We start from the raw sequence: 14,677 nt of genomic DNA on the forward strand, positions 1-14,677 counted from the left end.
AATGAAATGCATTGATAAAAACATTCATATTTGAAAATTTGCTTAGTTCTTGTTTCGAAATACAAGCGGTTTGAGCAAGAGAAATGTTTGATAATTGTAATCCATATTCTTAATAATACCAAACCAAATTAGAAATGCTAGCCGCAATAAATTAATATGCTAAATAATAAAATTAGTACATTGATTGGAACAATATAGAAACAAATTGATAAAAACCTTCAATAAAGCGGACATATTCAACATATGAATGAGTTACATTACTTGAAGATGACTCTCATGATCTTAGTTAACATATGAAAAAGAGCTATTATCCACACAATCTTCAATATCTAATTGTTTGAAAAACCAAATCTTTGCCAATGAAGTTTGAATATATTTACAGATTGATATGTGGGTATTTTAATTTTCCACAAAAACGTTACCCCTAAACTAAAATATAAATTTATTTCTTTAAAATTACTTTATTAATTCTAAAAACTATATATTTGTGATATACTTTCAGTAACAACATATATACCAGTTTAATACTCATGCATATACTCCCACTTAAATTATATACGCTCAGGCATGTTGTCAATGTAGTCATGCAAGATTGTTGTAATCGATTATGATTTTTTGACATAACCATCATTGGTGGACCGGCTTGGAATTGGGAATCACAACTAATACTTTGACAATAATTCATCAAATTCTTTGGCATTAGCAAAAACTCCTTTTTGGGACATTTTATCAAACATATTATGTGCGTCATTCAAACTTCCACTTTACTAATGTTCCTATAATGTATTCCCAACTAGAGATATAAGAAGGAAAAAAAAATGAAGGATGAATCTAAATTGAGAGACACAACACTACTGAATCCAAAAATAATAGATAAATTCTTATGCTTAAAGGCATAATATTTCGTTTCGGAAACAAAAAACATTATATACTCACCTGAATGTTAGAACGTAGGAAGAGAGATGCAAGGATACTCGGGTTCTAATGGGAATATAGGAAACACATTAGTCCAACAGGAGTGAAGAAGAGGATGATGAAATTAACTGCGACAGAAATAAAACATACTATACAAAAAATTGAAAACCTGAGTGAACAAACTGACCAGAAACAAAAAGATGGATTAAGTGTTGGAGAGTTAAATATAAACAAACTGCTACAGTAGAGAGTGCAGATACATATATTTAAAATAGGGACTAAAATAGGGATTGAATTCCAATCAAACAAGGGGCAGGGCAGATGAATTTTATCTTAATTCTCCCTTATTTTTATTTTAAACTATAATACTACTACAGAGTTATAATATATTAATATTTTAAATTATTTTTATTTTTATACATCAAATCAAATATTGATCATCCTATTAAAATATAATTAGTTAAATTCAATATAGTCATTAAAATTAAAACATTGCCAATAAACACATTTTAAAAACAAATACTTAAAATTTGTCAAAATCAAAATCGAAAAGTATAAATCATTGCACTTGCACCATCCACTTCTCTACTCATATCTTTACTGCCGAAGACATATTTCATCACTGCAACAAAAGCAAAAAATTAGAACTATATATATCAATGTTAACTAAGTATTTCTTTTATTTATTATTTTAGTAGATGAATATTAAAAGATATCCTAATATTTGAAAAAAAATATAAAATTTGTATGTCCGAGATAGCATTGGATTTTATTTCATTTTTTATATTTGATGCATTTTTTTACGTCAAAATAAAAAAGGACGGGTAACAAATAACACCCGGCGGGCAAGTAAAGTGCCAATGAAAACTCGACACGTGGATGGAAGTGGGAGTTATCCGGTGCGCCTGGATGTGACTGTATTGGCTCGCCTCATTTGTTTACGGCAAAATAAATACGCACGAGAACTGTCACGTGTTTGACACGTGTCGGAAAACCACTATTTACGGAATCTGTTGGCTCACGTGGTATAAGTGTTAGTGTTACCTCAACGTTACTGCTTCAACCAGCTACTTGCTGAAGCAAAACGTGTTTCCCGATAGCGCTACACCGCTTTCTTGTTTTCGGACAAAAATCGTGTTATGTCTAAACCACGCTTTCGATCTGGTGACCGGGAATAGCCGGTTTTAGATTTTGCCACGAGACAAACCTGTTTATAGGGCAGTTATTACATCTAATCTAACTCTATAGTCTTACATGCCTCCCCAACCCAACCCCACCCCTCCCTCTCTCTTCAATTTGCAATTTTTATCCCTCTAATTCCTATCTTGTCTCCTCCTCTCTCTCACAGGCAGCTTGCCATATTTAACACCTGTTTATCTATCTGCTCATAGTTGTATCAATAAGATTTATATAATTCTGCCTTTGCTGCAAATACTGCTGTTGTTTTTGGAATTCTCACACTTAGGTCTGCTGAGGTGAATATGGAGAGAGATTTTCTGGGCTTGGCTGTCAAACAGGAGATTACTGATGAATCAACTGATGCAGGTTAGTTGTTTGTTTATTTCCAAACTTACTGTTTCTTTTACATATTGCTTCAGCTCTTGTTCTAGAATTCTTTCATGTTCATATGTATATATGCAAAAGCCTGGATTTGTTTCTTCTTAAACATACCGAGCATCTAAACTATAATCTGTTTTAATTTAGACAGAGCCTGGAAAAATGGAACCTTTACTGTTTTGCTTAATTGAAGCAGGTTCAACAGATTAAATAAAATGGGGTTTGTATACTCATGTGGTTATTAATTAAACCATAGCTGGTGTATTAATTTTCATTCAAGATTTCATTTTTGTTTTGAAATCCATTTTCATATGGGCGAATGCTAAAAAAGGCACAAACTGCACAGCACCAGCTGTCAGCTGAAGCTTGACTGCATATGCTTCTCCCCCCTTAAACTGATTATAGAATACAGTGCTAGCTGCATTAATAAATTATTATTCTCAGAAAAAAATGATGTGCAAGGTTGATTTGTTCACGTTTTTGTTAAAAAAATTCAATTGGGCATTAAGAAAATGTCTTCTTTTTGGTTCTTGTGGTGGATGAACCCAGGTGTACTTTTCAAGCCTTTATCTTTTCCAATTGATTAGTGTATATATGTATAAGATATGCCATCACACTCTCTTACCATATACAATTATATATTATATTTCTAGTTTCTTGTGTTGGTTGGATTGATTGTTCAATGCTCTAACATGCATCTCATGATTTCTTTTTATTAATTTTTTAAATGGCAGATTCAAATATGCATCCCTCAGCTTATTATATTGAAAACCGAGTTGTGAGTTGTGCTCTTCAAGAAGTCTCCAGCACCCAACCCCACAATCCCATTTATTTATTTGTCGCCACATTAAAAAAGATGAATATATCTTTTTCATGATGGCTGCCTTGAAATAAAGATGTCCCAAATTCCCAATACTTTATTGCCATATTTAAACTGTTCTGACTAGTTTTGATTTTCATATTCCACACTTGCTCTGGATTGATTCTCACTTCAATAATTCTCTATATATAAATACACACACCCATATATTATATTACAAATATATGTGCATGTATGTGCGAGATTGTCAGAATTGATATTTTCACTACTTTTATATGGAAGATTGTGATCTTTCTTTCAGCTTTATGAAATTGCATATTACCAGATCAACTGTACCTTATGAGTTGTTAATCATTTGGAATTTATTAGTCTGTATATGAGGTGATCAGATTCAGATCATAACAAAAGGGCTGCTTGTACTGATAACAATAGATTGAAGGTTTCTTCTTGCAGCAAATTGTTTTCCTGATTATACTTATACATTCTTGTGTTTGATTCTGTAGCTGCATTGAGGAGTTCAACAATGCACTGGTCTTTTCCAAACAAGGCCTCTTTTGGCTCTAATCTCTTATCTTTTCAAGAAGATAAACCTCTCAAGGCTGGCTTTGATTCCCTTGCTTCAACTGGATTGGTTGCCATAACAACCGATTCTTTCGACTCTGATAACAAATTTTATGGCCCCACACAGGTTTGATTATACTCCATTCTATGAACTTTAATTTGTCATGTTTTTGTTGATGAAATGGTGGATTTGTACCCATTTTAATCAGAATAGCTCTGCATCTTCGCGTGCAGAAGATTAATGGTCCCGAGCAAGGGCAAGGTGGAGGAGGCCGGTATGCAGCTGCAAGTTTTAACAATCAAATGAATCTAAAACTTTCACCTTTTGCCCCTGCCAGTGTTCATCGCTCGTTCATTGATCCAAATCCGATGGGTTCATTGAGCTTGGCCTCACAACCTGTCCCTCCTGTTCCGTTTTCAAATCCTGTCACAGCTGTACCTTCTAGCACCGATTTAAGGTACACTAAACTTAAAGTTCATATGATCAAAAACTTTCACATAGGCTGAATTGAACTGTGTATGCTCTACTACAGAAATGGCTCGAAGATCCCACAGAATCCTAGTAATCAGCTGACAATCTTTTATAATGGTTCGGTGTGTGTCTACGACAACATTTCTTCTAACAAGGTACCCCCCAAGTTAGAAGGTTAAGCATGTATGATCGAATGTCTTGAATTTCTTGTAACTTTGTGGATCGATGGCTAATAGGCTCAGGCTATAATGCTACTGGCTGGAAATGGCTCCCCAGCGCCGAGAGCTCCTGTTCTTGATCCCTTTGTTGTAAGTCAGCCTCATGTCCGTACTTCAAGCCCCATCGAGGTTACTCCGCTCAGCATTGCTCCACCTGTCGTCCATCCTTGTAATAATGATACAATTCCTACTAAGCCAGCCAGAGCTTTCATGCCTTCATCGTTTGTTGCCGAGCCTCTGAAAGCCGCTAACACCGCCAAGTTTGTTCCCTCAGGTATTTCACAGTTTAGTTTCCTTAAAATCAAATCATTACATGGACTCCATGGACACTGCAATATAATTGTTTTCGTGTGCTGTCTTTATCAGACACCGTGCCTCAGTTTCGCAAGAAATCTTTGGCTCGATTTCTGGAGAAGCGCAAGGAAAGGTACGTAAACAATGAGTGTAATTAATGATATGGTGAATGAATGGCTAGTGTTTCTGTCATCCTAAGACAATCAAGACATTCCAATCTCCATTGCAGAGTGATAAATGCATCACCATATGCTGCTGCTGCTGCACTCAAGGAGCCACCAGATTCCAGCAAGGCTCTGGTCTTGTCCCAACAATGAGCTAAGATGGTCGTGAATTTTGGCTGAAGATGATGCGGACAACACCCTGTTATTACAGTTTATTGAATACGTGATATCATAAATATATTAATGATTTATACAGAGCTGTAATAATTTATATATATATATATATATCTCTTTTACGATATGATATAATGTGGCCCCCTTTTTTTTTTTTTTTTTCATTAAGGATTGTATTTTTAGCTCTCTTGTATTGGTTGATAGTATTACATTATAGTGTGTATAAATATTGTTAAGGCGGATTCTGATCCTTAGTATCAACTCTGAAAGAGTGAAAATTGATTCTTACATGGATGCATCAGCAATTGTGAATATCAATTGATAAAAACTGATGAACAAAACAATAAAGTTGGGAGCTTTGTGTAATGAGCATTTTTGTTTCAGAAGCCCAAACCCGGCCCGGTTTATTTACCATGGCCGATCAAGGCCCACCCCACCACTGACCCAAATTATGCCCATATTTATAGAACAAGACAAAGAACCCGTCGACGTATATGTGGCGCGCTGATTCCGACAAAGAGGAAGGGGTGGCGACTGAAATCAAAACAAGCGTGGAATGGATGCGCGGAGCATTGAAGAACTGAAAGGAATGGTGGAACACTGCAGAAGAAACCCTTCTGTTTTGCATACACCGCCTCTTGCCTTCTTCAAGCACTTTCTCCTCAGGTTTGGATTGCTACAGATTTTCTCATTATCTGATTTTGGAGCATGGTTTTGTGGTTTGCTGTAAAATGAGCTCTGGTTGGTTTCAGCTTGGGTGCTCAAGTTCCAGTCTTTGGGAAATCGGTAAGCCCTAAGCATCAAGTTTTGCTTTCTTTAATGGTTCTTATGCCGGAATTGATTGAGCCCGTTTGCTCAAGTTCCCTTCTTTCTTCCTGGAAGCATTGTGTGTATCAGTTCTTAGATTCTAAATGGAATGGTAGAATGTGGTCTGTAAACACCACAGGTAAAAGATTCTACCATAACTTGTTATGGTGCTGACAATGGAGTTCAAATCATCCCTTCAAATGATCATCACTAGGCATCATAAAACTGAACTTAATAACTCACTGCTCCCAAATAATGAAAACCAACGCTCTACTCGAGTGAGGTCTATCTATTCATTCTCAATGAGCTTAAAAAATATTGGTGGTGTAGCTTCTAGAAATTATGGGGGCATCATTTGATCTTGACTTGTTCAGGGTAGAGCTGAGGAGGATGATGATCAATTGAAGAAGAAGCAGGATAAATTGGGATTCGGTGTATCTAATGGGGATACTCTCGAGTTGGATAGTTCGGATGTGGTGGAGCCCGACAATGATCCTCCACAAAAGGTGATAACTGGAAAAATTGACGAACAAAGTCCCATGGTTTCTGCATCTTATGCATGTGTTTGTTTTCTTTATCATTGCAGATGGGTGACCCTTCCATCAGAATAACTGAAGAAAATCAAGAAGCTGCTCAGTGCTCCAGAGCTAAAGCCATGGATGCAGTTGCCAATGGTGCTTCCCTTTTTGGAGTTTGTTTGATTAATAGTTTGTGCAATCTATTTCTTGGAGAGATAATGTCTGTGTCATGACCATTGCTTTAGGTAAGTTTCAGGACGCCACAGAACATCTTACGGAAGCGATCATGTTGAACCCTAAGTCAGCAATATTATATGCAGACAGAGGTGACTGTGGAAGTACATGTTACAAGTTGATATGACTTGTGTCATGGTTCCGTATGTAATATTATAGTTTCTTTATCATTCCATAGTCATCATGTTGATCTAAAATGTATATTTATCTGGCAGCAAGTGTTTTTGTCAAGTTAAAGAAACCAAATGCTGCAATCCGAGATGCTGATGCAGCTTTACAGGTAATAAAATTTTATGTCAGGCTTTGAGGAAACGTAATTGTGATGCTTGCTTAAGTAGTTCTTTTCTCTGTACCAAATGACGTGTGGGAAATGTTATGTTTTAGATCAATCTTGACTCTGCAAAAGGATATAAGGCACGGGGGATGGCAAGAGCAATGCTAGGCCTATGGGAAGAGGCAGCTACTGATTTACATATGGCTTCAAAACTAGATTTTGACGATGAGATTGACTTGATGCTCAAGAAGGTAATTTCACATCATTCTCGTTACTCATCCTTTTCAAAAAAATTTTGGCTGTTTAAGATGTTGAGATTCAATTTTTGAAAAATGTAGAGGTTAGGTGCCTTGCATCTTTATCTGTAATTTCAGGTTGAAACGAACACAGAAAAGATCAAAGAGCATCGCCAGAAGTATGAACGAAGGAGAAAAGGGAAGGAGTTGAAAAAGATTGAGCCCAAACGTCAGATGCATGAGGTCAGGTCCCAGATATGCTTATTAATGCTACATTCGTATTATCTCTTCTTCGACTTCTTCTTCTTTGAATTATGATTTGTATGTTCATTAATCCTGCATGTGTTGCTCTGTCCTCACACTTCCCTGCTTTGGAACTGAAATTTCTTTTGAAATTGTTACAGAATTCTGAAGCTGCCTCCATATATAAATATGGTATGTTTTGGGTACTCTTGCTACTTTATTCAATTATTATATTTCTTAGCTATCCTTTTTATTAAGGGAGCTTGATATATGTCTGCTTCCTTGTTATTTATTTTACGTACGAGTATAATTAATTTCTCTGTTTCTGCTTGTATGTTTTCTTTATTTTTTTTACAGGAGAAGTGATTGAGATTCGTTCTGCTAGTGTCTTAAAAGATAAGCTGGACTTCATCTCAAAGATACCATGTCTTGCAGTTATCTATTTCACTGCAAAATGGTGTGGCCCCTGTCGTTACATTTCACCAGTGATCACAGACTTAGCTGGAGAATTCTCAAAAGTCATGTTCTTAAAACTCGACATCGAGCAGGTGATGGAAGTGGCAGCAGAGTGGAAAATTGCTGCAATTCCTAGCTTCTTTTTCCTGAGAAATGGCAAGGAAATTGATAGAGTGATTAGTACTGACATAAGCATGATCGGAAATAAGGTTTCCCAGCATGCTCGGCAGTTTTTTCACTGCACTGCAGATTGATTCACTCTTGATTTAGTGTTTGCAAAAGCCTGCAATGAAATTTCCTCCATGTAATGCAAAAAAACTACTGTTCATGTATTCCTATTGGTTTTTGTAAGCAATGTATTGCAGTGCTTGTTAAAATAAGTCATGAGAACAAATTTTGTATCAATAAAACTTATCCGGAGAGATTGAGATTGATGGGCTGATGAGAAAATGTGAAGAAAGGCATCTAGATGTAGAAGCATGATTTTATCGAACCATATGGTGCTATGCTTTGCCATCTTACAGTGCCATTTGTCTGAGTTCAAATTGGATCACACTAAAAGTTGCAGAAACTGGCGTGCTACGTTGCGCCAGAGGTTTGTTTTCTGATTATTTAAGAATCTATGTATAAGCCAATATGTTTTTCAAGCACGAGCAATTTGTATGTGAAATGACCTTGTTTTCATAGTTGATCAATGGAATTTTGTCATGGATGATCACATCCAATCCATGGCTTTTTATATGAACACTTAGCAGGTTTTTCCACAGATCATTTTGTCTTTTCTCTCAGCAGCATTAGATTGTATAAGCCTAAATGTTTATTATCATGTCCAAATCATGTTGTGATGAGAATCATGCTATAAAGAAATGCAGACGAACCGCACAGGCGCAGCCACTGCTCGGGGGTTCAAGGGCAAGCAGGCAGTAACAGATGCAGGTGCAGAACGTTACAAGTCTATTACAAAAATTGGTAATGAAGTTGATGTTGTTTCTTTGGCCTCTGCTTAAAACATGTTACATCAGAAGAACAATTCATTTCGTCGTGAAGAATCTGAAAGTTGTTGGAATCAAAACTGATTCTTACCTTTGCGCCTGGGAGCTCAATCTTGCCTTTGAGGTAACTCTTTGAACCAAACAAGTACAGCCATATCTATTTGAATAGTTGCAGACATTTAGATTGAAAAGAGTAAGTAATGCACTGGCAATTGATGCTTCATTTTCTCACATTCTTGGAGTAAAACCTGAGAACGACGTAGAAGAAGAGTCGATAAAGAACACCCCATGCCAGCAGAATGCCTATATCAACCCAAATACTCTCTATCTTATGGATGCCCATGGTGAACAATATATCTTCCCCAATCAACATGCAGTCTGGTTTGAGCTCGGTGATCGATGTGTTGTGCAGTTGGCTGATTCTGATGTCTCCCAGAGGCCCCGGTGTGAGTTCTTCAGGTTTGCCTTTGTAACACCTTGTGCCTTTGAATTCACTTATCAGCAGCGCCTCGAAAGGATATTTGATTGCAGATATATAGTGCAGCCATTTCCAGTAAATCGGGATTTTCGATGACTTCAAGAAAAATCCACACGTCAAGAAAAAGAGAGCTGTCGTGGCGATCACTACCGCATAACCAGTGATGTAACTCGGCACCATCGCGCTCACGAGCATCACATAGGCATTCGTTGTTATGAGCGAAGCATAGAGGATCAACCAGAAGTATACGATGCTGCTGTGCAGTCGGAGTATGTACCTCGTGATTGCTGCAAATGTGAACCCCTGGATTGCGAAAAACGGGAGGTACACTAACAGAGAGGAGACGACATAAGAAGAAGCTCGATACGCATTGTGGGATGTCTCGCGGATGAAGATAAACCTCTCTTGGATGAATGTCGGGACAGCATCGTTGGAAGAGAAGAACACAAGGCATATGGCGAATATGTAGAAATTCAGAAGCTTGTTGATCGTTTTGAAGTCATGTCCATGGAGATTCTTGAACAGAGATGACAGCACCAGTGCCATGACAGTGAGTACAATCTCTCTGGACAAGAAAAGCTCCGGCGTTCGTATCACATTCAGCCCAGTTCTCCACGACAGAACTGCCACTTCTCGAAGCCATGGATTGGCAAATTTTTTCCTGTTCTCAGGCTCATCGAGCACTTCTTCTGCTACGGTGAACTCCTCAAAAGACTGCGTATTCGAATCAGTTGCCGGGCTAAAGACTGGAGTCTGATACCTCACTGCACGCGGGGGTGGAGCAAAGTAGCTTCTTGAACTAGACATCGGTGTTTTTCCAGGAGTTTGCGTCGGAGTTCTCACCGGAGTCCACGTCGGAGGCCGGCGAGGTGTCCCTGTGACACCCTGATAGATCCACGTAGAGAAGTCTCTGTAGAAGTGAGAAGCTAAACGCTGGTTGTAGACTCCGCTCTGGAAGCTCACATGTGTCCGTGTTGTTCTGCTGCTTTTCCGTTCCAGGGAGGCATCGAATTCTTCTTCGTCATCATCATCATCATCGTTGGAATCGAACTGTCCTGATCGTGAGTCTGCTCGAGCATTCATGTTTCCGTTGGAGAACTGAGTGCTGCGAAGGCTTATATGCTTCATCCATGGACTCCTTCCCTGAGGAGTCATCATCGGAGTTTTAGGCCTTCTCGGCCCTTTTGGAACTGGAGTTCTAGCCACTTGATCCGGCTTGATCCCATCGCGCTGATACAGAACAAGCGGATCGAGTCCTACAGTGGATTCGTCGTACTCTTTGATGACATCAAGGAGATACTCTGTCGGGTTTTCGCCTTCCGGAACCGGCCTCTGAAATCCGGAAAGGTAGGCCGGGAGATCGGCTGGGCTCCCCAGGTATATCAGTCTACCTCTGCAGTAGAATTTGGACACCAATTATGTGTTTTACATATGCTGAAAGAAGGAAAATAAAGAAAAAGACAAAGATGATTGTATCTTATCGTATCGTAAACCTTGCGAGGACAGTGATACGGTCGAGGAGCATCTGAATCCTGAAGGAGGGCTGGTGGATCGTCATCAAGACGATGCTGCCGCCCTTGGCGATGTCCTTGACCTTCTCGACGACGCTGAAGGCGCTGGTGGAATCGAGTCCTGAGGTGGGCTCGTCGAGAAACAGGAGCGATGGTTTGTGTATGATGTCGATGCCGATTGAGACCCTTCTCCTTTCTCCTCCGGAGACCCCTCTCGTGCCTTCGTTGCCGATGTACGTGTGCGTTGCACTCTGCAGCAGCAGCAGCAGCAGAACATACAGACAAGCTGAAGTCGAAGTTGTTAAATAGAGGATAAAGATGAAGAAGAAGTGCATGTTCTTACAGTCAAGCCGAGCTGGTCGAGAAGGTCGATGACTCGCTTCTTCTTGTCGAGCGTGGAGACGGAAGGAGGAAGCCGCACTTCTGCAGCGAACATGAAGGTCTCGAAGACGGTGAGCATGGGGAAGAGCTGGTCGTCTTGCATAACGTACGATGAGATCATCTTCATGTAACTCGTCGTCACCTGCATATCATAGCATCGCATCGATACTTATTGATCAAGGAAGGACATGCATAGTCGAGAGTTCTCGATCTGAATTATACTACTTATCGCTTACTTGCTTGCCGTCGATTCTGACAGAGCCTTGGAGGCTCCCCTGCGCAATCCGGCCGGCCAAGGCGTCGAGGAAAGTGGATTTCCCGGCTCCGCTGGGCCCCATAATGGCGAAGATCTCGCCGCGCATCGCCTGCCCGGAGATGTCGTTGAGAAGGTAGATTTCCTTGTTGATCCAGGCACCACCGTCTTTCGACTTGTGTTTCTTCAGTACACTGTAGGATAAGTTGTTGAATTCGAGGCCGTGCCCGGGGATCAGCTTTCTCGTCGGCTGCTGGGTGGCGGCGGCAGTGGTGGTGGTTTTCTGCCCTTTAACATTTTTGTCCAAAACCAAGAGCGTTTCCAGGCTTCGATTCGGGTCCGCACGCCTCTTATTATTATTATTATTATTGTTAGTATGATTGTTGTTGTTGTTGTTGGTATTGTTATATCTGCCCGACTTGGTCTTCTTCTCCATGTCCAGTCCAATTTTGAACGAATCAGTCAATGAAGCTCTGGAGAAGGAAGCAAGGAATGGAGATGAGGCATGCCAGAAGGAACTGATTTGAGGGCTTTAATTAAAGGAACAGAAAAGAAAAGGAGAGGAAAAAAGAAGGGTTTTTGAAGGATGGGAGAGAAGAGGGAGGAGGAGAGAGAGAGAGAGAGAGAGAGAGAGAGAGAGAGAGAGAGAGAGAGGACGAATGGCAGACATTGGAGTCGCCGATGATGGGGCCTTGGTATTGCAGCTGCTCTTCTTCTTCTTCTTCTTCTTCTTTGTCTGTGTCTTGTATTTTGATTGATTCGGTGGTGTGCGTTTTGTCAGTGTAAACTACAAGAAAGGATCATTCATTCATTCTTTCTTGCTTTCTTTCTTTCTTTCTTAATAATAATAATATCCATATGGGTATTATCGGAAGTGAAGTAGAAGAAGACAAGAAAGAGGGTGAAACAAACTAGAAGAAAGATGGATATGCATATGCATGGCCGGCCACAGACATTTATCTGTTTATTTGTATTCGTATTTGTACTTGTGATGAATCAAGTGTTTGTGAGCAGTGGCAGGGTGAAAAAGGCTATTCAATATTAACTCCCCGCAACACAACAGGGATACAGACAGACAGACAGACAGACAGAGTTGACATTAATTACACCTATTATATTGTACAGTAATTAATTGGGGTGGATGAATGAATGGATACATATAATACTTGCATAATCAATCAATCAATCAATCCAATTCTACCAATTCCAATTCCAGTCAGTCTCCCCCCTGAGAAAATTGTATCTAATAAATCAACCACACTCTCTCACTCTGTCCTCCACCATGAATTGCATTTCAGATTAATTAACAACTAACTTCAATCATAGGATAGACAAGACTCGACTCGACTCTCCTCTCCTCTCCCTTTTTGTTCTTTTCCATTATTATTATTATCATGGTTATTTGATGGATGGGGTGAGGTGGCTTTTCCCATTGCTCCGCAGTCTACCTTCCTTATCCGCTCCAACTGGTTTCCCATCAACACAGCTGGTTTCTCATCTCATCAACACCCCTCTCTCTCTCTCTCTCATTCAATCCATCCGCTCCAACTGGCATTAACTAATTAATTACCCACTCCATTGATTCTTCACTTCTCCCTCGCCAGCTATGCCAGCATAAGTACCAAGTTCAATTAATGTGTGTGCGTGTGTTCCAATATAGAGCTGTATTATTGCTGCAAATACTACATCTACATCTACCATCACAGATCAAAAAAGACAAGACTTTTTCAAGTTCAAGAATTAAATAGAAACATGCAATCAAGTATCAATCTTTCTTTCTTTTCAATCCTTCATCTGATCCTCATCTACAGATGACCCTTTCTCAAGATCAACAATGTAAGGTAATGAACAAAAAATCAACTATGGATATTTCTTTCTTTCTTCATTTAATTCTGATGATACAAGCAAGCAATCAATCAACTAGTAATCAATATTGAATACAATTTTGTATACAATCAATCAATCAATCAATTTGTCAAAAAAAACCAAGTGTAAGGGAAGGAACTGAATCGAAGAAGAAGAAGACAGACAGACAGACAGACAGACAGAGAGACAGCAAATCAAATCAAATCGAAACCAAGTTCTTCCCAGTGTCATCGTTTCCTGAAAACCACCTCTGTGTCCAACCCAAACCCATCGATCTTCCTCACCTGAACCAGCGCCGATCTCCGGAACAGCTCCTTCAACGGCTCCACACTGTACAGATCATTCGCCGAGTACTTATCCGCCCGCCGCGACAGCAGCACGTGCAGCACGCACACCCCGCCCCCCCTGAGCGTCCGCTCGATCTCCCCCACGAACTTCCGCGGGTACAGCGCGTGGTCGAACACGTTCGAGAACTCGAAATCGAACGTCTCGTCCCCGAACGGCTGCCGGTGGAAGTCCCCCTTCACCACCAGCGGCGGCGACGGCACCAGATCCATCCCCACCGAGTCCGACACCCCGACCCGCTTCAGGGCCGCCACCTCCTGCCCGACCCGGGCCCCGATGCAGAGCGACTTGGACCCGTTCGACAGGAGCCCCCTCTGCTTCAGGTCCGCGAAGAATCCGGCGAAGACCCTCACCTTGCGATCCCAATCGCGGGTCGTCCAGATTTGCCGGAGCTTCGGGTTGAGGGTCTTGTTCAGCTGCCGCTCCAGGTACGCGTCGTACGACGAGTACCCGGGCCGGATCCGGATATCCGCCGGAAGATTCTCCTCCGACGAGAAATTGTTGTTGAAGGTCTTTTTGGTCTGGAAAGAGAAGGAGAAGGAGAAAGAGAGGAAGGCGACGAAGAGGAGGGAGATAAAGACGAAGAGCACGAAGGGTCTGACGATTACGGGCAGTTTAGAAGAAGAAGAAGAATTTGATTCCATTTTTCATGTACCATGCATCGATGAGGGACTAGGGTTTCAGAAAAATTGGACAAAAGGGGTTGTCGATAACATCAAGAAAGCAAAACGCATGAAAGGAAATGAAAGAAAAAGGAAAGCGACCCAAAACGAATAATTGGATAATAATATAATAATATTATTATTGTAATAGTGTTGTGGGAATTGTATTTATAGCCACGAAAGTCCAGTCCAGAGGAGAGAAAAGTTACAGAGAGAGAAACACAGTGGGGAAGATGAGAAGAAAGA

General features: G+C 40.2%; 4 protein-coding genes across 8 annotated transcripts; 2 read left to right on the forward strand and 2 right to left on the reverse strand.

The window, feature by feature from the left end:
- The first annotated feature begins 2,158 nt into the window (after positions 1-2,158).
- On the forward strand, positions 2,159-5,302 carry LOC127246059 (protein TIFY 6B-like). 3 transcript variants are annotated; one of them, XM_051267252.1, is made up of 8 exons: positions 2,160-2,460; positions 3,207-3,250; positions 3,796-3,980; positions 4,088-4,311; positions 4,387-4,480; positions 4,562-4,817; positions 4,910-4,970; positions 5,067-5,302. In XM_051267252.1, exons 3-8 carry the CDS (start codon positions 3,816-3,818, stop codon positions 5,152-5,154), a joined length of 888 nt encoding a protein of 295 aa, XP_051123209.1. In that variant the 5' UTR covers positions 2,160-2,460; positions 3,207-3,250; positions 3,796-3,815; the 3' UTR covers positions 5,155-5,302. The 3 variants fall into 3 exon arrangements, with proteins under 3 accessions (XP_051123208.1, XP_051123209.1, XP_051123207.1); XM_051267251.1 differs by lacking the exon at positions 3,207-3,250 and having other exon boundaries at positions 2,159-2,460; positions 4,091-4,311; XM_051267250.1 differs by lacking the exon at positions 3,207-3,250.
- Positions 5,303-5,410: 108 nt separating this feature from the next.
- LOC127246056 (TPR repeat-containing thioredoxin TDX-like) lies at positions 5,411-8,377 on the forward strand. Its single transcript, XM_051267245.1, has 10 exons — positions 5,411-5,841; positions 5,928-5,961; positions 6,357-6,488; positions 6,569-6,656; positions 6,746-6,826; positions 6,950-7,014; positions 7,119-7,259; positions 7,383-7,487; positions 7,649-7,679; positions 7,845-8,377. Exons 1-10 carry the CDS (start codon positions 5,732-5,734, stop codon positions 8,195-8,197), a joined length of 1,140 nt encoding a protein of 379 aa, XP_051123202.1. The 5' UTR covers positions 5,411-5,731; the 3' UTR covers positions 8,198-8,377.
- A 179-nt stretch (positions 8,378-8,556) lies between these two features.
- LOC127246049 (ABC transporter G family member STR-like) lies at positions 8,557-13,266 on the reverse strand. Of its 3 annotated transcripts, none has more exons than XR_007837594.1 (5): positions 11,542-13,266; positions 11,268-11,447; positions 10,907-11,175; positions 9,027-10,806; positions 8,557-8,942 (listed from the first exon to the last, which is right to left on the reverse strand). XR_007837594.1 is itself a non-coding variant. In XM_051267238.1 (5 exons), the coding sequence occupies exons 2-5, from the start codon at positions 11,992-11,994 to the stop codon at positions 9,156-9,158; spliced, it is 2,553 nt and encodes an 850-aa protein (XP_051123195.1). In that variant the 5' UTR covers positions 11,995-12,031; positions 12,227-13,266; the 3' UTR covers positions 8,557-9,155. The 3 variants fall into 3 exon arrangements, 2 of the variants coding, with proteins under 2 accessions (XP_051123195.1, XP_051123193.1); XM_051267238.1 differs by having other exon boundaries at positions 8,557-10,806; positions 11,542-12,031; positions 12,227-13,266; XM_051267236.1 differs by having other exon boundaries at positions 8,557-10,806.
- A 134-nt stretch (positions 13,267-13,400) lies between these two features.
- On the reverse strand, positions 13,401-14,674 carry LOC127246060 (uncharacterized). Its single transcript, XM_051267253.1, has one exon. The coding sequence runs from the start codon at positions 14,411-14,413 to the stop codon at positions 13,652-13,654; it is 762 nt and encodes a 253-aa protein (XP_051123210.1). The 5' UTR covers positions 14,414-14,674; the 3' UTR covers positions 13,401-13,651.
- Positions 14,675-14,677: the final 3 nt, after the last annotated feature.

This window comes from Andrographis paniculata, unplaced genomic scaffold (genome assembly GCF_009805555.1).
Source record: "Andrographis paniculata isolate CXL003 unplaced genomic scaffold, ASM980555v1 Contig26END, whole genome shotgun sequence".
In the NCBI taxonomy this organism is placed as follows: domain Eukaryota; kingdom Viridiplantae; phylum Streptophyta; class Magnoliopsida; order Lamiales; family Acanthaceae; genus Andrographis; species Andrographis paniculata.